General features: G+C 42.7%; 1 protein-coding gene across 1 annotated transcript in view; it reads left to right on the plus strand.

Annotated features, from left to right (window-relative positions):
- The window catches only part of LAMA1 (laminin subunit alpha 1), a 197,171-nt gene that overhangs the window by 111,062 nt on the left and 63,020 nt on the right, over positions 1-23,089 (plus strand). Inside the window, exons 30-35 of the mRNA XM_056521606.1 lie at positions 209-330; positions 2,857-2,943; positions 13,299-13,492; positions 14,642-14,784; positions 19,816-19,914; positions 22,625-22,736. Of these exons, the coding sequence (XP_056377581.1) occupies positions 209-330; positions 2,857-2,943; positions 13,299-13,492; positions 14,642-14,784; positions 19,816-19,914; positions 22,625-22,736 (757 nt within the window). The remainder of the gene's footprint in view (positions 1-208; positions 331-2,856; positions 2,944-13,298; positions 13,493-14,641; positions 14,785-19,815; positions 19,915-22,624; positions 22,737-23,089) is intronic.

Raw genomic sequence — 23,089 nt, forward strand, 5'->3', positions numbered from 1 at the left:
AATAAAAGAAGTTTCTTTACACGTGTGTGCGCTGGACATTTTCCTTCTTTTACATATGTATGGACAAGTCCTAGTCCTGTCCGTGCGCACAGTTTGGGGTGAGCTGGATATACCTGACTCTGCTTCTACTACAGTACTAGTCAGTGTACTATATTTTGCTTTCTTTTACATTAAAAATATTGACTTCATGTTTAATCCCATTTTGCAGGGATGTAGAGACCACACTGCTGGATATAACTGCCATGTCTGTGCCCCCGGTTACTACGGCATAGTATCTGGGTCAATTTCAGATTGTTCGCTGTGTGCCTGCCCTAAAGGCAACTCAAAGAGGTAAATGAGAAGACTCCTATTTGAATAATATTTAATATGTGTCACAGTATTCTATGTTATTTTGAATTGTTTTTGTTAAAAAAAAAAAAAATTTCCTGCATATTTTTGAGAGATGCAGAAATTGTGGTGTAAGGTACCGGAAGTCCGTGCGACTTGAATGGGACTTTAGACAAAAACCCCAACCATTGCTAATGAGGGTGAGTTAGGGTTAATTTAACTATCCTAGAGTTTCCTTTAGTTGACCTATAAGTAACATATGTAGCAATTGAAATATCTCCAGCCTTTTCCAAGTGATGCTGGAACATACATATACACCCACACACGCACTGAGCTTCATATACGTATTTTTCGCCGTATAAGACGCACTTTTTCTTTCCCAAAACTGGGGGGGGGGGGAAGTTGGTGCGTCTTATACGGCGAATACACACCTATCGCTGCGGTCCCTGCGGCCATCAATGGCCGGGACCCGCGGCTAATACAGGACATCACTGATCGCGGTGATGCCCTGTATTAACCCTTCAGACGCGGCAATCAAAGCTGACCGCCGTGTCTGAAGCGAAAGTGACACTAACCTGGCTGCATTGGGAGGGACCTTACCTGCCTCCTCGGTGGCTGCTCCGTGCCGAGATCCCCTGCATTGCCGGCGCTCTCCTTCGTCGTCATCACGTCGTCGCGCACGCTGCCCCGTCATCCAATAGGAGCGGCGTGCGTAGTGACGTGCAGGCGGCGATGGAGAGCGAGGATACCGGGCAGCAAAGACGTTCCGGAGCTACGGAGACACGCCGCAGACCCGGCGACAGTGATGGAGGGCAACATCCAGGGCAGCGGTGACGGGTCCTGAGCGGCGGGGACACGTGAGTATTACCTCCTATACCAGTGGTCTTCAACCTGCAGACCTCCAGATGTTGCAAAACTACAACTCCTGGCATGCACGGACAGCCAACGGCCAACACCTATACTTTACATTGTATTCTATATTTTCCTTATTTAACCCCTTAAGGACCAAGGACATACCGGTATGTCCTTGGTCCTGCTCCCGTGATATAACGCGGGGTTACCGCATCATATCACGGGGGAGTCGGCGTCATAGTGAAGCCGGGACCTGCCGCTAATAGCGCGCAGCGCCGATCGCGGTGCCGCACGCTATTAACACTTAAGCTAAAAGCGAAAGTGAAAGCATGCTGGTTAACTCAGTGGGCTGTTCGGGATAGCCGCGGCGAAATCGCGGCATCCCGAACAGCTTACAGGACAGCGGGAGGGCCCCTACCTGCCTCCTCGCTGTCCGATCGCCGAATGATTGCTCAGTGCATGAGATCCAGGCATGAGCAGTCAAGCGGCAGAATCATCGATCACTGGTTTCCTATGAGAAACCAGTGATCAATGATAAAGATCAGTGTGTGCATTGTTATAGGTCCCTATGGGAGCTATAACACTGCAAAAAAAAAGTGAAAAAGAAAAGTGAATAAAGATCATTTAACTCCTCCCCTATTAAAAGTTTGAATCACCCCCCTTTTCCCATAAAAAAAAAACACAATGTAAATAAAAATAAACATATATGGTATCACCGCGTGCGGAAATGTCCGAATTATAAAAATATATTGTTAATTAAACCGCTCGGTAAATGGTGTACGCGCAAAAAAATTGTTCATTTTTGGTCACTTTTTATATCGTTTAAAAATGAATAAAAAGCGATCAATAAATCCTATCAATGCAAAAATGGTACCGTTAAAAACTTCAGATCACGGCGCAAAAAATGAGCCCTCATACCGCCCCATACACGGAAAAATACAAAAGTTATAGGGGTCAGAAGATGACAATTTTAAACGTATTAATTTTCCTGCATGTAGTTATGATTTTTTCCAGAAGTCCGACAAAATCAAACCTATATAAGTAGGGTATCATCTTAATTGTATGGACCTACAGAATAAAGATAAGGTGTCATTTTTACCGAAAAATGTACTACGTAGAAACGGAAGCCCCCAAAAGTTACAAAATGCCGTATTTTTTTCAATTTTGTCGCACAATGATTTTTTTTTCCGTTTCACCGTAGATTTTTGGGCAAAATGACTGACGTAATTACAAAGTAGAATTGGTGGCGCAAAAAATAAGCAATCATATGGATTTTTAGGTGCAAAATTGAAAGAGTTATGATTTTTTAAAGGCAAGGAGCAAAAAACGAAAATGCAAAAACTGAACCCCCCCCCCGGTCCTTAAGGGGTTAAAATTGGGTGCGTCTTATATGCCGGAGCGTCCTATAGGGCGAAAAATACGGTATATTATAATGAATCCTATAAACTGATTTCTTAGTTGTAAAAACTGTCTTGCCTGCTATTTTATGGCATGCAGCAACAATATACACGTCGGATCCTGGAGAAAACAGTGTTTTATTATAGTAATCATGGAGGCTTCCATCTTTACTGCCTAGCCTTCTACACAGTCATAAACTTTACACTGTGAGCCTTGCCATATTTTCCTCAGTCTTTCATATGGCCATATTTCTTTAATCTTTTCTTGTTTTTCTTTTAGTTTTAGTCCAACCTGTGTGCTTGAAGGAAGCCATGATTTCCGTTGTGATGCCTGTCTGCCTGGATATGAGGGAAGACACTGTGAACAGTATGTATCATCTTAACTAAGTAATTCGCTTTAGCTTGTCATACGGATACAAATATTTCTGGACAAGAATTGAATGTTAGCCTTGGCTGTGATAAATCTTATTTCCTTGCTGAGAATGGACACCCATGGATATGTCATTAGACCTCTGGCTGCTACCCAAAAAATGACAAGGTTATTCATAAAGTTTCTCTTACTGTTGAGAAAACACATTCGGGCTAACTATTACACACTATTTTCTCTGTGGTCTCCTATTGTCTCTCATTTTCTTGTTATATTACAATAATTTAGTAAAAGTAAGGAGGCCCCTTTAACTGTTTTATTTATTTAAAGGGGTACTCTGATGTCACAACCACGCCCCTTGTGATGTCACACCACGCCCCCTCAATGCAAGTCTATGGGAGCAGGCGTGGCGACTGCCAGACATCTTGGATAGGGGATAAGATGTCTAGGGACGGAGTACCCCTTTAACATTGGAATGAGGACGTGAAGTGCAATGTGCTTGTATAATTCTTACATAGCGTTGGTGCTAACTACCTGAAGTGAAAATCCGCGCCCAAATAAGTACAGGGAATCTGTCAAATTGCTTTCCATACGGCTGACACTGTTAGATAGCTGTTAGGGCAGGCACATGCTACCTTTCATACAGTATATATGTTCCAATATGTATAAAAAGGCTTTTATTCTCTGGTGCCAAGTGTCAGAGAAGTATTCCCAAACCAGGGCCGGCCTTAGGTCTTCAGGCGCCCTGTGCGAGCTAACCTTGTGGCGCTCCCCCCCCCCCCCTCCCCCCATTAACCCATAAATATACACAAAGAGGAAAAAAAATCTTTGTAACAAATATATATTTTTTTATATTTAATCAGTCCCCTGCCCCTGCAATCAGTTCCATGTCCCCCTTCACCAGTCCCCTGCCCCCCTTGATCAGATGCAGTATAGTTCCCCCACATTAGGTGCAGTATAGCTCTGTGCAGTATAGTTCCCCCACATTAGGTGCAGTATAGTTCCCCCACATTAGGTGCAGTATAGTTCCCCCACATTAGGTGCAGTATAGTTCCCCCACATTAGGTGCATTATAGTTCCCCACATTAGGTTCAGTATAGTTCCCCCACATTAGGTGCCATATAGTTCCCCACATTAGGTGCAGTATAGTTCCTCCACATTAGGTGCCATATAGTTCCCCACATTAGGTGCAGTATAGTTCCCCCACATTAGGTGCCATATAGTTCCCCACATTATGTGCAGTACAGTCCCTCACATTAGGTACACAGTACAGTTCCCCCACATTAGGTGCAGTACAGTTCCCCCACATTAGGGGCAGTACAGTTCCCCCACATTAGGTGCAGTATAGTTCCCCCACATTAGGTGCCATATACGGTAGTTCCCCACATTAGGTGCAGTATAGTTCCCCCACATTAGGTGCAGTATAGGTCTCCACATTAGGTTGGCAGTATAGGTCCCCACATTAGGTGCAGTATAGTTCCCCACATTGGGTGCAATATAGTTCTCCACATTAGGTGCAGTATAGCTCCCCACATTAGGTGCAGTACAGTTCCCCCACATTAGGTATGCAGTACAGTTCCCCCACATTAGGTGCAATACAGTTCACCCACATTAGGGGCAGTGCAATTCCCCCACAACAGGTGCAATAATGTGGGGGAACTGTACTGCACCTAATGTGGGGGACATTAGGTGCAGTATAGTTCCCCACATTAGGTGCAGTATAGTTCTTCCACATTAGGTGCCATATAGTTCCCCACATTAGGGGCAGTGCAGTTCCCCCACATTAGGTGCAGTATAATTCCCCCACATTAGGTGCAGTATAGTATAGCCCCCCCCCCCATTAACCCATAAACATACACAAAGAGGAAAAAAAATCTTTGTAACAAATATTTTTTTTTATATTTAATCAGTCCCCTGCCCCTGCAATCAGTCCCATGTCCCCCTTCACCAGTCCCCTGCCCCCCTTGATCAGATGCAGTATAGTTCCCCCACATTAGGTGCAGTATAGCTCTCCACATTAGGTGCAGTATAGTTCCCCCACATTAGGTGCAGTATAGTTCCCCCACATTAGGTGCATTATAGTTCCCCACATTAGGTTCAGTATAGTTCCCCCACATTAGGTGCCATATAGTTCCCCACATTAGGTGCAGTATAGTTCCCCCACATTAGGTGCCATATAGTTCCCCACATTAGGTGCAGTATAGTTCTCCACATTAGGGGCAGTATAGCTCCACACATTATGTGCATTACAGTCCCCCACATTAGGTACACAGTACAGTTCCCCCTCATTAGGTGCAGTACAGTTCCCCCACATTAGGGGCCGTACAGTTCCCCCATATTAGGTGCAGTATAGTTCCCCCACATTAGGTGCCATATAGTTCCCCACATTAGGTGCAGTATAGTTCCCCCACATTAGGTGCAGTATAGCTCTCCACATTAGGTTTGCAGTATAGGTCCCCACATTAGGTGCAGTATAGTTCCCCACATTGGGTGCAGTATAGTTCTCCACATTAGGTGCAGTATAGCTCCCCACATTAGGTGCACTACAGTTCCCCCACATTAGGTATGCAGTACAGTTCCCCCACATTAGGTGCAGTACAGTTCACCCACATTAGGGGCAGTACAATTCCCCCACAATAGGTGCAATAATGTGGGGGAACTGTACTGCACCTAATGTGGGGGACATTATGTGCAGTATAGTTCCCCACATTAGGTGCAGTATAGTTCCTCCACATTAGGTGCCATATAGTTCCACACATTAGGGGCAGTGCAGTTCCCCCACATTAGGTGCAGTATAGTTCCCCCACATTAGGTGCATTATAGTTCCCCACATTAGGTTCAGTATAGTTCCCCCACATTAGGTGCCATATAGTTCCCCACATTAGGTGCAGTATAGTTCCCCCACATTAGGTGCCATATAGTTCCCCACATTAGGTGCAGTATAGTTCTCCACATTAGGTGCAGTATAGCTCCCCACATTATGTGCAGTACAGTCCCCCACATTAGGTACACAGTACAGTTCCCCCACATTAGGTGCAGTACAGTTCCCCCACATTAGGGGCAGTACAGTTCCCCCACATTAGGTGCAGTATAGTTCCCCCACATTAGGTGCCATATAGTTCCCCACATTAGGTGCAGTATAGTTCCCCCACATTAGGTGCAGTATAGCTCTCCACATTGGGTGCAGTATAGTTCTCCACATTAGGTGCAGTATAGCTCCCCACATTAGGTGCAGTACAGTTCCCCCACATTAGGTATGCATTACAGTTCCCCCACATTAGGTGCAGTACAGTTCACCCACATTAGGGGCAGTACAATTCCCCCACAATAGGTGCAATAATGTGGGGGAACTGTACTGCACCTAATGTGGGGGACATTAGGTGCAGTATAGTTCCCCACATTAGGTGCAGTATAGTTCCTCCACATTAGGTGCCATAGAGTTCCCCACATTAGGGGCAGTGCAGTTCCCCCACATTAGGTGCAGTATAGTTCCCCCACATTAGGTGCAGTATAGCTCTCCACATTAGGTGCAGTATAGTTCCCCCACATTAGGTGCCATATAGTTCCCCACATTAGGTACAGTATAGTTCCCCCACATTAGGTGCAGTATAGTTCTCCACATTAGGTGCAGTATAGCTCTCCACATTAGGTTGGCAGTATAGTTCCCCACATTAGGTTCAGTATGTCCCCCCACAGACATACAGCCTCCAGCCATATACAGTGTAGGGCTGGAGGCTGTATGTCTGTGTACTGCCCGACTTCAGTGTTCCGACCACCACTCCGGGGTCACGATCTACTGCTATGGCCTATAGACCATAGCAGTAGGTCCTGGGACTGGAAGAGTGGTGGTCGGAACACTGAACATGACGTACAACATACAGGAAACTTACCATGCGCGCGCGTCCTCTTCCTCGCTGCTCCGCTCTGCTGTTGCTATGGGCGCACGCATGGGACGACAGAGAGGTAACGAGACATCCTTGTGTCCCGAAAAGCTCTTTCGTGACACAGGGATGTCCAGAATGTGACGGGGGCCCCTGCGGGCTGCTAAGTGGTGGCCGCGGATCCCCTCCCCCCCCCCGGGCTTGACCACACCCTGTGCGCACGCCTATGGCTTCTCCCCATCTTCGGCCGGCCTGTTACACTGCGAGCTGTGTCGCCCGGCACCCCTGTTGCTATAGCGCCCTGTGCAGCCGCACAGCTCGCACACCCCTAAGGCCGGCACTGTCCCAAACCCTTGGGGTGCTGAGGGATGGAACACCTTCTACATTCACAAAAGAAAAAAAACAAGTGCCTGATCCTGGCCTTGACATGTTTTCCTGTGAATTTATTGGTGGTTTAACAGGGGATCAATGTAGCCCGTTAGGCTCTTTAAAAAAAAAAATTGTGCCTTTAACATCCATTATCCGGACGGGGCACAAATGGCAACAACGGGTCCCGACAAATCCCATTTATTATTATGGGGTCCGTCGGGCGCCATTGTTTTTTAATAGGAGTAGCCGGAAAAAAAGATGTTGCATGATGTATTTTTTCTCCCGCTATTCTCTCCTGATGTGCGTTGCACTGCCATGTTAAAACAGCAGTGTGAAAGAAGCCTAATACTGTTACAAAGATACTATCCAAACTATAATATACTACACTTACAGGTAAGTAAGGCTGCAATACACAATCCTACTCAGAAAACATGTTTTATAATAGATTGTAAAAATCCCTGTATATTTGGTTTTTGGTGTGCTATAAAACATGCATTTTAACCACTTAAGGACCCAGGGCGTACAGGTAAGCCCTGACGCCCTGGAACTTAAGAACCCAGGGCATACCTGTATGCCCGTGGGAATTCCGGTCCCCGCCGCTTGCCATGAGGGGACCGGACCACGATGCCTGCTGAAATCATTTAGCAGGCACCTCGTGCAAACCCCTGGGGGGGTTCTGAGACCCCCCCAAAATCACAGGTCAATTCAGGCCGGCGATTCCTGGTCAGTCGGGTCTCCGGTGACCCAGAAAAAAAGGGTGATAGGTGGTGTCACCTATAACCCTTTACCAGCAGGAGTGAGATGGCACGGTTGCCACCTCACGATCGCATGATTGATCAGTCCGGATGACCGATCAATCACCGAGCCTGCTGGGAGGTGATCGGGCAAGTCGGGGGTCCCTTAACTGTCCATCAGGGCAGGCAGGGGTCCCTGGCATCGACGTGAAGGGTCCCTGGAGTCGGCGGCGTCAGTGGAGGTCACCAGGCGGCAACAGCGTCCTCAGTGGTGGTGGGAGGATACAGCAGGAGGTGAGCTGTTCACCTCCTGCTGTTGCTAAGCAAAAACTCCCAGCATGCACAGGCAAAGGGCATGCTAGGAGTTGTAGTTTTGCAACAGCTGATGAAAAAAATTACAACTCCCAGCATGCCCTTTGGCTGTTTGTGCATGCTGGGGCTTGTAGTTATGAAAAAGCTGGAGGCACTTTTTTCTGTGAAAAAGTGTGCCTCCAGTTGTTGCTTAACTGCAACAACCAGCATGCACAATCAGCCAAAGGGCATGCTGGGCGATGTAGTAGTGTGCCTCCAGCTCTTGAATTACTTCAGCTCCCAGGATGCCCTTCGGCTGTCAATGCATGCTGAGAGTTGTAGTTTTGCCACAGCTGAAGGCACACTGGTTGCGAAATACAGAGTTTGTTACCTAACTCAGTGTTTCGCAACCAGTGTGCCTCCAGCTGTTGCAAAATACAACTCCCAGCATGCACTGACAGACCGTACATGCTGGAAATTGTTGTTTTGCAACAGCTGGAGGCACACTGGTTGTGAAACACTGAGTTAAGTAGCAAACTGTGTTTTGCAACTAGTGTGTCTCCAGCTGTTGACTAACTGCAACTCTCAGCATGCAAGTTTGAGCTGTGGCTAATTTTCCGCCGCAGCTCAAACTCCCAGCGGGAAATTCGCTGTAAACCCCAGCCTGTGTGAATGTACACTAAAAACACTACACTACACCTACACAAAATAAAAAGTAAAACACTACATATACACATACCCCTACGCAGTTACCCCCCTCCCCCCCCAATAAAAAAAAAAGTCTTGTACGGCACTGTTTCCAAAACGGAGCCTCCAGCTGTTGAAAATCAACAACTCTCAGTATTGCCGGACAGCCACTGACTGTTAAGGGATGCTGGGAGTTTTGCAACAGCTGGAGACACCCTGTTTGGGAAACACTACCATAGGGTATGTTGGTGGTCAATGCAAATCCCCAATTTAGGCCTCAAATGCACATGGCACTCTCTTGCTTTGGAGCCCTGTCATATTTCAAGGCAACAGTTTAGTGCCATATATGGGGTATTTCTGTACTTGGGAGAAATTGCGTTACAAATTTTGGGGGGCTTTTTCTCCTTCTACCCCTTATGAAAAGGTAAAGTTGGGGTCTGCACCAGCCTGTTAGTGTAAAAAAAGTACTTTCTCCCGAGTAGGGAAATACCCCATATGTGGACGCAAAGTGCTCTGCGTGTGCACAACATGGCTCAGAAGTGAGAGCACACCATGTACATTTGAGGTCTAAATTGGTGATTTGCACAGGGGTGGCTGATTTTACAGCAGTTCTGACATAAACGCAAAACAATAAATACCCACATGTGACCCAAATTTGGAAACTACACCCCTCACGGAACGTAACAAGGGGTATAGTGAGCCTTAACACCCCACTAATTTTCGTTAAAGTTGGATGTAAAAATGAAAAAGTAAAATTTCACTAAAATGCTGGTGTTACCCTACATTTTTCATTTTCACAAGGGAAAATAGGGGAAAAAAGCCCCCCCCCCCCCAAAAAAAAAAAATGGAAATACCCTATATGTGAATAAAAAGTGCTCTACGGGAGAACTACAATGCTCAGAAGAGAAGGAGCGCATTGGGCTTTGGGAGAGAGAATATGTTCGAAATTGAAGCCATGTGTGCCAGAACAGTCGACCCCCCCATATGTGACCCCATTTTGAATACTACACCCCTCACATAATTTAATAAGGGGTGCAATGAGCATTTACACCCCACTGGTGTCTGACAAATTTTTGGAACAGTGGTGTGTGAAAATGAAAAATTTTATTTTTTATTTGCACAGCCTACTGTTCCAAAGATCTGTCAAACGCCAGTCGGGTCTAAATGCTCATTGCACCCCTTATTAAATTCTGTGAGGGGTGTAGTTTCCAAAATGGGGTCACATGTGGGGGGGGTGCACTGTTCTGGCACCACGGGGGGGGCTTTGTAAACGCACATGGCCCCCGACTTCTGTTCCAACCAAATTCTCTCTCCAAAAGCTCAATGGCGCTCCTTCTCTTCTGAGCATTGTAGTTCGCCCGCAGAGCACTTTACATCCACATATGGGGTATTTCCTTACTCAGAAGAAATAGTGTTACAAATTTTGGGAGGCTTTTTCTCCTATTTCTCCTCCTTGTAAAAATTAAAAATGTAGGCTAACACCAGCATTTCAGTTTAAAAAAAATCTGAGTTTTCCTTTTCACATCCAACTTTAGTGGAAATTTGTCAAACCCCTGTGGGGTGTTAAGGTTCACTGTACCCCTTGTTACGTGCCTTGAGGGGTGTGGTTTCCAAAATGGTATGCCAGGTGTTTTTTTTTTTGCTGTCCTGGCACCATAGGGGCTTCATAGGGGACATGTCCGCCAAAAGCCATTTCGCAACATTTGCTTTCCAAATTACAATGTAATGCGCCCGCAGTGCACTGGACGTCCGCACATGGGGTATTTCCATACTCAGAAAAGATGGGTTACAAATTTTTGGGGCATCTTCTCCTATTTCCTCTTTAAAAGATGTAACATTTTGGGAAAACCAGCATATTAGTGAAAAAAAAAATCATTCACACATCCAACTTTAACAAAAAGTTGTCAAACTCCTGTGTAAAGGCTCACTTTACCTCATGTTACGTTCCTTGAGGGGTGTAGTTTCCAAAATAGTATGCCATGTGTTTTTTTTTTTGTGTTTTTTGTGCTGTTCTGGCTCCATAGGGGCTTTCTAAATAAGACATGCCCCCCAAAAATCATTTCAGAAAAACACTCTCCAAAATCCCATTGTCGCTCCTTCGCTTCTGAGCCCTTTAGTGCACCTACAGAGCACATCTACATATTAGGTATTTACTTACACGAGAGAAATTGGGTACAAATTTGAGGGTGATTTCTCTGCTTTTACCCCTTGTAAAAATTCAAAAACTGGGTCTACAAGAACATGTTAGTGTAAAAAATGGAGATGTTGCATTTTCTCCTTCACTTTGCTGCTATTCCTGTGAAACACCTAAAGGGTTAACATACTTTCTAAATGTCTTTCTGAATACCTTGAGGAGTACAGTTTTTATAATGGGGTAATTTATGGGGTATTTCTAATATGAAGGCCCTTCAAAACTGAACTGGTCCCTGAAAAATTCACATTTTGAAAATGTTGTGGAAATTTGGAAAATTGCTGCTGGACTTTGAAGCCCTCTGATGAAGCCCTCTGAGTAAAAACATGTCAACTTTATGATGCAAACATAATATATTGTATATAATTTAATATAACGATATCTCCTGTTTGATGCAGACATAAAGTAGAAATATTGTATATGTGAATCAATATATCATTTATTTGGGATGTCCATTTTCCTTCTAAGCAGACAGTTTCAAAATTAAAAAATTAAAAAAAATTCTAATTTTTCATCACATTTTGGAATTTTTTCCCAAGAAATGATGCAAGTATGGACAAAAATTTACCACTTACATAAATTAGAATATGTCTCGAAAAAAAAATCTTGGAATCAGAATGAAAGGTAAAAGCATCCCAGAGTTATTAATGCTGAAAGTGACAGTGGTCAGATGTGCAAAAAATGTTCTGGTCCTTAAGGTGAAAATGGGCTGGGCCCTTAAAGGGGTATTCCAGGCCAAAACTTTTTTTTATATATCAACTGGCTCTGGAAAATTAAACAGATTTGTAAATTACTTCTATTAAAAAATCTTAATCCTTCCAATAGTTATTAGCTTCTGAAGTTGAGTTGTTGTTTTCTGTCTTACTGCTCAATGATGATGTCACGTCCCGGGAGCTGTGCATGATGGGAGAATATCCCCATAGGAACTGCACAGCTCCCGGGACGTGACATCATCATTGAGCAGTTAGACAGAAAACTGCAGAAGCTAATAACTACTGGAAGGTTTAAGATTTTTTAATAGAAGTAATTTACAAATCTGTTTAACTTCCCGGAGCCGGTTGATATATAAAAAAAGTTTTTGCCTGGAATACCCCTTTAAGGCATTAAAAGAAGATATCCATCATTTCAATGGGCACTATCATCAGAGAGAGACAGATCAAAAGATTGCGGTCTGAGTAGATAAAGCAGGTAAAAATTCATGCTTAGCGCATTTTCCCCCAGCTCTCTGTCTCCACCCACTCGTTTTAGTAATCACTCAGGTTCTGAACCCTCAGACCCTGACCAATCAAAATATTTCTGTCTAGGACTTGTCAAAAATGTTCATAAGGACACGTACACTTTCAGCCAGTGAACAAGATAAAAAAAAAATCTTCGTGGAATTAGGTTTTTCTTTGGCTCATAGTACTAAAATTTAATATAGTGAAACCTCTTTGAGAAGACCACCCAAAATTACATTTAAAGGGGTATTCCAGGAAAAAAAACTTGTTTTTATATATATCAACTGGCTCCAGAAAGTTAAACAGATTTGTAAACTACTTCTATTAAAAAATCTTAATCCTTTCAGTACTTATGAGCTTCTGAAGTTAAGGTTGTTCTTTTCGGTCTAAGTTCTCTCTGATGACACCTGTCTCGGGAAAGGCCCTGTTTAGAAGAGGTTTGCTATGGGGATTTGCTTCTAAACTGGGTGTTTCCCGAGACATGTGTCATCAGAGAGGATTTAGACAGAAAAGAACAATCTTAATCCTTTCAGTACTTGTGAGCTTCTGAAGTTAAGATTTTTTAATAGAAGTAATTTACAAATCTGTTTAACTTTCTGGAGCCAGTTCATATATATAAAAAAGTTTTTTCCTGGAATACCCCTTTAAATGTGGTATATGGGAGTGATCTTCTCAACATATAATAATATACAGTAGATAAGGGGTTGTTCTTTTGAAAGAGTTGGTCTTCTAGAGAGACTTCAGCACAAAATAGTGAAACGTACTGTACTAGTCCCAAAGAAAACAAGGCCTTGTCCTCAACAGCTGCAGTTAATGTTAAATGAGTAGATGCCTCATAAATGGACATTATTATACTTCTGTGTAATAGTAGATACATTTAATTTATTTAAAATGCTTTTTTCGTATTTAGTTTCCTGATGCTTTTCGCGTTTACATAGGACATGGCATTTTTTATGTAACTCAAGTATTGTTTTGTTTCCTTCAGATGTTCTCTTGGCTACTTTGGCAATCCAATGGAGCCTGATGGTAGCTGCGAGCTGTGTGACTGCAATCCCAATGGTTCATTGAATAATGATTGTGATAGAATAACTGGCCAGTGCTCTTGTAAACCGGGGGTAACTGGACTACGTTGTGATACTTGTGAAGTAAGACACATTCTGCTGGACCAACAGTGCATATGTAAGTTTGTTCATTGTTAGTGTATGGCTTGACAATTACATTTTATAAAATAGAACAAATAAGCTTCTTGTATTTTCTGTGGGAAGATACCTTATGAAAGTATAGTAAACTATGACAATAGATACAGGCGGAATGTATGTAATGACCTAGAATATCAAGTCCAGGTGGGGCTTTGTTAACATAATGCTGAGCTATAACATTCTGAAAAAAGGTTGGGATTGGTATGTAGAAGTAGTGATGAGCGGCAGGGGCCATATTTGAATTTGCGATATTTCGCAAATATATTGACGATTATTCTTCCTATGTTCAAGAAATTCCCATATTCGCTATCTTCGTTAACTTTTTTTTCAATGCGAAAATTCACATGGAAAATTTGCATAAAAATTTGCATTTAAAAAAAGAAAAAAAGGGTATTCGTCATTACGAATACATAGCACTATATTCTAAATATTCATGAAATTGCAAACTGACCATATTTGCAAAAAAAAATTAGCATTACGAATATTCGTGCTCAACACTATGTACAAGCTATAGAAAAAAATCACACATACAATTTTAGAATTCAAGAGCTAAATTTTTATAGTCTGGAGGTAAGAAGCAAAAGTTGGGACATGATTGAAACCTTTTAATATGTAAATGTTTAGTTATAATCTAGACTAGGATTAAAACCAAAAATAGCTTTGACACTCAGTAAATGCTCAGTCACTCACTCACTTACAGGGGTACTCCAGCGCTAAGACATCTTATCCCCTATCCAAAGGATAGGGGATAAGATGCCTGATCGCGGGGGTTCCGCCGCTGGGGACCCCCGTGATCTTGCACGCAGCACCCCGTAACGGGGTGCTGCGTGCAAGATCACGGGGGTCCCCAGCGGCGGGATTCGCGCGATCAGGCATCTTATCCCCTATCCTTTGGATAGGGGATAAGATGTCTTAGCACCAGAGTACCCCTTTAAATACTGTCTAAGGTGAGTCAACGCACGTTTGCACCCGTTTTGATAAATCTTCCCCAGTGAGCACAAGGATATAAAAACAGCTCACTGGTAGGGGAATTAGTAGACATCCCTAGTGTTGTGGTTGTAAAAAACTCTACTTTACACTTTCTCTGGATGTTACATGATTATAGCTCCTTTTCCACTGTCTTCCCCAGCATGTGATGATGACTGCACAGGACCTCTACTAGACAATCTGGATGATTTGCATCGGTCTATTTTTTCTCTAAACTTCACTGGAATTGTTGCAGTGCCCCATGGTTATATGTCACACCTGGAAAACATGACAACACATATAAAGGTACAGGTTGCCTTCCTTTCAAATACAGTTACTAAATCTGAAAACTGAAATGTTGGCATTTGCTTTATAGTGTATATACAGTAGCATATCTACCATCAGCGGCAACTTCCTACTCAGGAATCAAAAAAACTAAAATGGCTGTGCGTGGAACAATACGTTCAGTACAGTCATATGCTGTGTCCCACCGGGACACCTACAAGACTTTGGTCATTTGTTTTACGCCCCATGTCATGTTTGCCTTGTATTATATGCATATGTTCTATTGTTTATCTTGTTAACGAATTGAAACTGGATAAGGCTGAGAGCTATGCAAAGGTTAAAAGGGTTGTCCAGTGTAAGTTTTTATTTTCCTCTTTATTTAGCCTGTCCGATAAAATAACAAAAATTTTAACTCACCTTCCTCGTTTCCTTTGTAGCCTCCAGTATCAGGGCACTTAGTCTGCTGCCGGTGACACTGCTTTCCCTGGAGCTGCGGAGCGTAGTGTTTACAGTGGGACACTGCTGCAGCCAGTATTTGGCTGTGTGGCATTGTAACGTCATGTCTACAGCTCCAGCCGGCTCCAGGAAGCAGACCGTCAGCGGAGACTAGCTATAGACAGAGGGTTCTGATACCCAAAGCTATGAGGGAGCGGAGGAAGGTGAATTAACGTTTTAATTATTTTATTAGGCAGGCTGGGCTTAATAGAAAAAATAAGAAATTTCACCGAACAACCCGTTTAACCTGCACATACTAAAACACAGCTAGGAACTGTAAGAGGAAGGTGGAGTTCAGTTGGATAACCTTTTCATATGAGATGATGCGATAGGAGTATAGTGCAGGAAAGAATGGGGCATGGAGCTTCTTCTAAGAATACAACCACTACACAGTCCCAGCCTAATATGAGTACAGGAGGAGAGAGAGAAGAGGTGACGTTTCACCTGTAGGGCATAGCTTCATATTACCACTGAAAAGGGCCTAGTACAGTGTGGCCTGGTCATGAATCTACGGAATTGCCAGCCGCCATTTGGAATTGAAGTACCAGTGAGACAATAAAGAACAGTAAGTAGAACAAGTAACTACTATAGATACTGCAAGCCAAACAGTTTAAAGCCTGCACCAGGGAGAAAACAACTATGAACTAGTGTCAAGTTCAAGGCGAAAGGAAGGACCAGCTCCATAATCCTAGAAAATAAGATAGATACCTTGTGTCCCTTCAGTTGCTGATATTCAGTAAAGTGAACTGTGATTTGTTCCCAAGCTATCTCTCTGTGTCTCACTCTTAACACACATTGCAGAGGACACCAGTAGCCAGGACATATACCCACAGGGAGCACCCTGGGGAAACTACAGATATTATCCTACAACTACTTTGTGTCAGCATAAGGTTTGTGGGAGTTTTGTTGAAAGCCCTCCATCTGTTGTGAGACAAACAAACAACTAAGGGCCTACAGCCTTCAGCATTCTCACCAGCACTTTCTCAGTTGCTCCATCTACACTCCCTCGGGGCTGCTGCAAATATATTTTAGGAATATAATGTTGTTGTTGTTTTTTTTTTTTGCTTTGTTTTTATTCTATGTTTTGTCTTCTCAAATGACATACACATACAGCTGTAATAGAAAGTTGTAATTTCTGGTCAGTTTTTGTTTTCTTTATATCACAGAAATATTGATATTCTCCTCAATCACTTTGTCAAGAAATGTAATTAAAGCCCATAGATGTTCATTGGATGATGATGTCCAGATGGAACAAACTAGCCGAAATTTAATTTGTGATATTTATGATGGCAAAGTCACTGCTTAAATTGGATTTCCAAAGAGAAAGCAGTTAAGAGCTCTGTATGTTACATTTTAATCAAGTCTTATTTCTGAGTGTATGTGCTCTAGAACTGCCAAAGGCTACAAGAAAATATCATTTTAATATGCACGTTGCTGTGTTGTTGAATAAAGTAGCATTTAAACTATCAACAAGAGAATTGTTTAGAGATGAAATACAGTAAATATTACAATCTGCAACAAAATTTTGATGAGATTGCAAAAATGTTTATACAAGAAATTCATCTAATAGCTTCTTATCAGCTTATACTCTGAATGTATAATTTAACCCCTTAAGGACACAGCCCATTTTGACCTTAAGGACTTATTTTTGCCTTTTCTTTTCTTCCTCCCTGCATTCTGAAATTCATAACTCTTTTATATTTTCATTCCCAGACCCATATGAAAGCTTGTTTTTTGCGTGACCTGATGTACTTTTTAATGACATCACTAATTTTACCCTAAAATGTATGGTAAACCCAAAAAATTATTTTTTGTGTAAGGAAATCATAATTTAGCAAATTGGGGGGGGGGGGGGGGTTGTTTTTGCGCTGTACACTTTGTGGTAAAAATTACATGTTTTCTTTATTCTTTTGGTCAATATCACAGTACCCATGGTTACATACTTTTCTATTATTGCACTGCTGTTAAAAAAATCTCAAACTTTTTCAACAAAATCAGTATGTTTAAAATTGTCCTATTTTTACCACCTCTAGCTTTCTTATTTTTCCGTATTCAGGGATGTGTGAGTGCCAATTTTTTGTGCCATAATGTTTAGTTTGTTTTGGTACCACATTTGCATATATGTGACTTTTGAAAGGTTTCTATAAAAAAAAAATTGCAGTTTGATGAGACAAAAAAGCAGATATTTTTGACTTTTTTTTTTTTACGTTTACGCCGTTCGCCATACGGGATCATTAACATTATATATTTATTTCGGACATTAAGCATGCGGCAATACCAAATATGTTTATTATTTACTGTTTTTTTTACGCTTTTTTGAATTAATATGGGAAAAAGGGGTAATTTAAAACTTTATTGGGGGAGGGGCTTTTAAAAAAAAAAAATGTTTTTACATATATTTTACACTCTTTTAGAACCCATAGGGGACTATTTATAGCAATCATTAGATTGCTAATACTGTTCAGTGCTATGCATAGGGCATAGCACTGATCAGTATTATTGGCGATCTTCTGCTCTGGTCTGCTGAAAGGCAGATCAGTGCAGAAGACCCCGGGAGACGGACGGAAGCAAGACGGACGGAAGGGGACCTCCATCCGCCATCTTGGCTGATCTGATCCCCGTGGGCGATGAAATCAGCCATTTCAAGGGCCGAACTGCTGCAGATGCCGTGATCTGTATTGATCACGGCATCTGAGGGGTTAATGGCAGACATCAGCATGATCGCTGATGTCCGCCATTACCGGCGGATCCCCGGCTGACAGCTGCCAGAACCCACTGGGAATGAATCTATTGCGCTCGCGTCACAGCCGCGCCATAAATGTATGGCGCTGTGCGCTAAGTGACACTATGCAGCGCCTTAAGCACAGACATGGACAAAGTCCAGTAAGTGGGGGTGAGCTAGCACTTCTCTGTGCTCTCTCCTGTCTGATAGCACTCCTCTGTGCTCTCTCCTGTCTGATAATACTCCTCTGTGCTCTCTCCTGTCTCATAGCACTCCTCTGTGCTCTCTCCTGTCTCATAGCACTCATCTGTCCTCTCTCCTGTCTGATAGGTCTCTTCTGTGCTCTCTGCTGTCTTATAGGACTCCTCTGTGCTCTCTCCTGTCTGATAGCACTTCTCTGTGCTCTCTTCTGTCTGATAGGACTCCTCTGTGCTCTCCTGTCTGATAGGACTCCTCTGTGCTTTCCCCTGTCTGATAGCACTTTTCTGTGCTCTCTCCTGTCTGATAGTACTCCTCTGTGCTCTCTCCTTTCTGATAGGACTCCTCTGTGCTTTCCCCTGTCTGATAGCACTTCTCTGTGCTCTCTCCTGTCTGATAGCACTCCTCTGTGCTCTCTCCTGCCTGATAGGACTGCTCTGTGCTCTCTCCTGTCTCATAGCACTCCTCTGTGCACTCTCCTGTCTGATTATACTGCTTTGTGCTCTCTCCTGTCTAATAGGACTCTTCTGTGCTCTCTCCTGTCTGATCGGACTCCTCTGTGCTCTCCCCTGTCTGATAGCACTTTTCTGTGCTCTCTCTCCTCTCTGATAGGACTGCTCTGTGCTCTCTCCTGTCTGATAGAACTCCTCTGTGCACTCTCATATCTGATAGGACTCCTCTGTGCTCTCTCCTGTCTTAAAGTACTCCTCTGTTCTCTCTCCTGTCTGATAGTACTACTCTGTGCGCTCTCCTGTCTGATAGGACTCCCCTGTACTCTCTCCTGTCTGATAGTACTCCTCTGTGCTCTCTCCTGTCTGATAGGACTCCTCTGTGCTCTCTCCTGTCTGATACTACTCTTCTGTGCACATTCACATCTGATAGTACTCCTTTGTGCTCTCTCTTGTCTGATAGGACTTCTCTGTGTTCTCTCCTGTCTGATAGGACTTCTCTGTGCTCTCTCCTGTCTGATAGTACTCCTCTGTGCTCTCTCCTGTCTGATTGGACTCCTATAGAGCTGAGGGATCCATTTTAATAACAGCTTAGAACTTATAAATTTAAGAATCATTATAACCTAATGTTAACAAATAGCAGGAGAATTTCCATTGCAGTAAACCATATTACTACAGTAGTTTATTTGTAAAAAAAAAAAAAAAAAAGAATCTATTGAAGGGCTTTACAAACATAAATGTCTGTATTATTGGCAATGTCTTTTTCATGTCCTAGCAATTCTCAAAGATTTATTCTCTTTTATGTTTATTGACAAATAAAGTATAAAAATTATCTTTTTTGATTACATATACTAATTTGGTTTAACTTCCATTTAGAGTAATTCATATTGAATCTTCTAAGCTATTGAGTCAAATATAACTGTAATAAAAGAGTCATAAAAATATAATTAAAATGCTGTTAATTCAGCTTTCCTCTGTCAGCACGGAACCAGTGTTTCTGCTTTTCAAGCTTCCTGAATAAGGAATGTTATACCAGAAAAAGTGATAAACTGACACAAGTAGAACACAATAGAGCGTTCATTAAACTGAACATTGTACAATGGTGATTCCACAATTTTTTTATTCACCTCCAAAATAAATGTCATATTTTATTTGATACTAACTGTTTATTTATTTTTTTTATTAAAGGAATCGGTCAACACAATCTCATTGACTACCTATAAATTCGACAATAATTTAGAACAACTTGCTACTGTATCTAAAGATACACACAGAATATATATGAGAGTGAGTACCTGCTTACTGAAAATCTATCTAAAATGCATTTATTAGTTTCCTTTCACTGGTATTTTATTATTGTGTTTCTCAAATGATCCCTAAAGAATTGCTCCCATCTGAGAACAAGGCTCCCTAAACCCATCACCACCACTGCACTTTCTAGTGGCTGCAGGAGGTGGTTGGGAAGCCTAACAGCCACGGCAGCTGTTTTATGCAACTTGTGTAACTCCCATTGATTTAATGGGAGCTATGCAACCAGCCTATTAGCATTAGTCATGTCTTTTCTGTAACTCTCAGTGTTAGGTAAACAGATAAGCTTGTCGTGCTACTTCTAAAGTCTCGTACTACCCTATCTCCCCTCATTTTGTATATACAGTATATACTCGAGTATAAGCCGAGTTTTTCAGCACAATTTTTCGTGCTGAAAACACCCCCCTCAGCTTATACTCGAGTGAACTCTCCGTCTGTCAATCCCTTCATCAGTGGTCTTCAACGTTCGGACCTCCAGATGTTGCAAAACTACAACTCCCAGCATGTCCGGACAGCCATCGGCTGTCCGGGCATGCTGGGTGTTGTAGTTTTGAAACCTCTGGAGGTCCGCAGATTGAAGACCACTGCGGCCTTCGTCATCATCAAGCCCCCCCCCCCCCCCTCCTTTTGTTTTGTACTCACCTCCCCTCGGCGGGAAGTTAGGGTGAGCTGGTCCAGGCCATCTATGCTGCAGGGACCATCCGGTGGGGAGGATTAGTCGTTGTGGGCTGTCCATTTTCACCGGGGGAAGGCCTCTTCTCTGCACTTCGGGCCCGGTGTGTGATGTTGCCTTGACAACGATGCACAGGGACATTCATACGCAACGTCCCTGTGCGTTGTCGTCAAGGCAACGTCACTAGCCTGGCCCCGAAGCGCGGAGAAGAGGCCCCCCCGGTGAAAATGCACAACCCACAATGACTAATCCTCCCCACCGGACGGTCCCTGCAGCATAGATGGCCCAGACCAGCTCACTCTAACTTCCCGCCGAGGGGAGGTCAGTACAAAATAAAGTGGGGAGTGGTCTTCAACCTGCGGACCTCCAGAGGTTTCAAAACTACAACACCCAGCATGTAGTTTTGAAACCTCTGGAGGTCCGCAGGTTGAAGACCACTGATGAAGGGATTGACAGGCGGTGATGATGAAGGGGGGGGGGGATGATGACGAAGGCCGCAGTGGTCTTCAACCTGCGGACCTCCAGAGGTTTAAAAACTACAACTCCCAGCATGCCTGGACAGCCGATGGCTGTCCGGGCATGCTGGGAGTTGTAGTTTTGCAACATCTGGAGGTCCGCAGGTTGAAGACCACTGATGAAGGGATTGACAGGCGGTGATGATGAAGGGGGGGGATGATGACGGGGGGGGGGGTGATGACGGGGGGGGATGAGGACGGGGGTCTGGATGATGATGGGGGTCTGGATGATTACATGGGGGGGTGATGTATTTCCCACCCTAGGCTTATAGTCGAGTCAATAACTTTTCCTGGGTTTTTGGAGTAAAATTAGGGGCCTCGGCTTATATTAGGGTCGGCTTATACTCAAGTATATACGGTACATTCTTTTATTTTCTCTGTTAATGTGGTCTAGGACTGACCTCCTTTCCTAAACAAACAAATCCCATTCCTGGGATCAAATTTACCCTTATTATTACCCCACCCTAAAACATCACTTTTATTAAAGTGTTTATTAAAAGGTATAAGCAAAAAAAAGTCTCACCATAAAAAGTGTCACCGGTCCAACTGTAATAGGTATCAGTCACTGTGACATGAGGGCATACAATCATATAACATTGGGAGTCTCTTTTTGGTGGGACTAATCACCTATGCTTTAGAGACGCAAGATCTGTTTCATTTTTATTTCAGAACCAGTGGAGGTACTCTAATATCTCAGATAGAGGGTGGGTGCTTACTGGAAGGTGGGAATTTTTTGGCTTCCTCCAGTTTTAGGGTTACCCATATTATTATAATTTTCTTTTTTTGTGTTTTTAATGGATGTCCATGTATACGTCTCTGATATTCTGGTTTTGTCACAGTGACATTTACCCTATACAGTTGGACTGGGGACACCAGTATTTTAAAACTTTTTTTTTTGTTATACCTTTTAATAAACACATTAATACACATTAATTTGTGTATTTTCGATGTGTGCTTAATAAAGCTGTTTGGTTTAATACTGAACAGACAACAGTTTGGTACACAATGCTTTTTCACACAGATTTTGGGATGCATCATGCACCAAAATCCACATAAAATCTAATAGCAAAGCAATCCTCATTTTATGCACATGAATGGGGTTTCTGATACCACAGAAAAATAATAGAATGTCACTTATTTTTATCAGAGATGCAGAGAACTGGCTTTGAAAAAACTTTTGACATTTTGTCTAGGCATATCCAAAGTTGAGCTCCCATTGGGCTTTAGTCTAAGATATAAGTCAGTGAAGTACGCAGCAGTGCTCTTTACTCCACACCCGCCCTTTCCATCTGACTCTTTTACTGTATGGGCCTTATTGACAGTCAGGGAGTGAAGTGCATGCTGCTGCACCCTTCACTGGCTTACACTTGCCATTCCAGTGGATCTCAGGACTGAAACCTGGTGTGATCTAAACTTTTGACATGTCTAAATAATAAGTCAGAATGTTTTTCAAATATAAGTAACACTTTAACTATAATTGTTTCCTTTTTCCTTTTGAAAGATGGCGCAAGTAAAAGAACATGGGAACAATGTGCAAACTTCCACACTCAGCACTCTGAACAGGAGCCAAGAACTAATGGCATTCATTGACAAAATGCAAACAACTGTTAATGGTAACATATGACATTTCTTTCTTTTTAGTTATTTAACTCCTTAAGGACTCAGCGTTTGTCCGTTTTTGCATTTTCATTTTTTCCTCATCACCTTCTAAAAATCATAACACTTTCAATTTTGCACCTAAAAATTCATATGATGGCTTATTTTTTGCAGCACCAATTCTACTTTGCAGTGACATTAGTCATTTTACCAAAAAATCCACGACAAAATGGAAAAAAAAAATAATAATTGTGCGACAAAATTGAAGAAAAAATTTCATTTTGTAACTTTTGGGGGCTTCCGTTTCTACACAGTGCATTTTTTGGTCAAAATTACACCTTATCTTTATTCTGTAGGTCTATACGGTTTG

The sequence above is a fragment of the Hyla sarda genome, chromosome 5 (genome assembly GCF_029499605.1).
Source record: "Hyla sarda isolate aHylSar1 chromosome 5, aHylSar1.hap1, whole genome shotgun sequence".
In the NCBI taxonomy this organism is placed as follows: Eukaryota; Metazoa; Chordata; class Amphibia; order Anura; family Hylidae; genus Hyla; species Hyla sarda.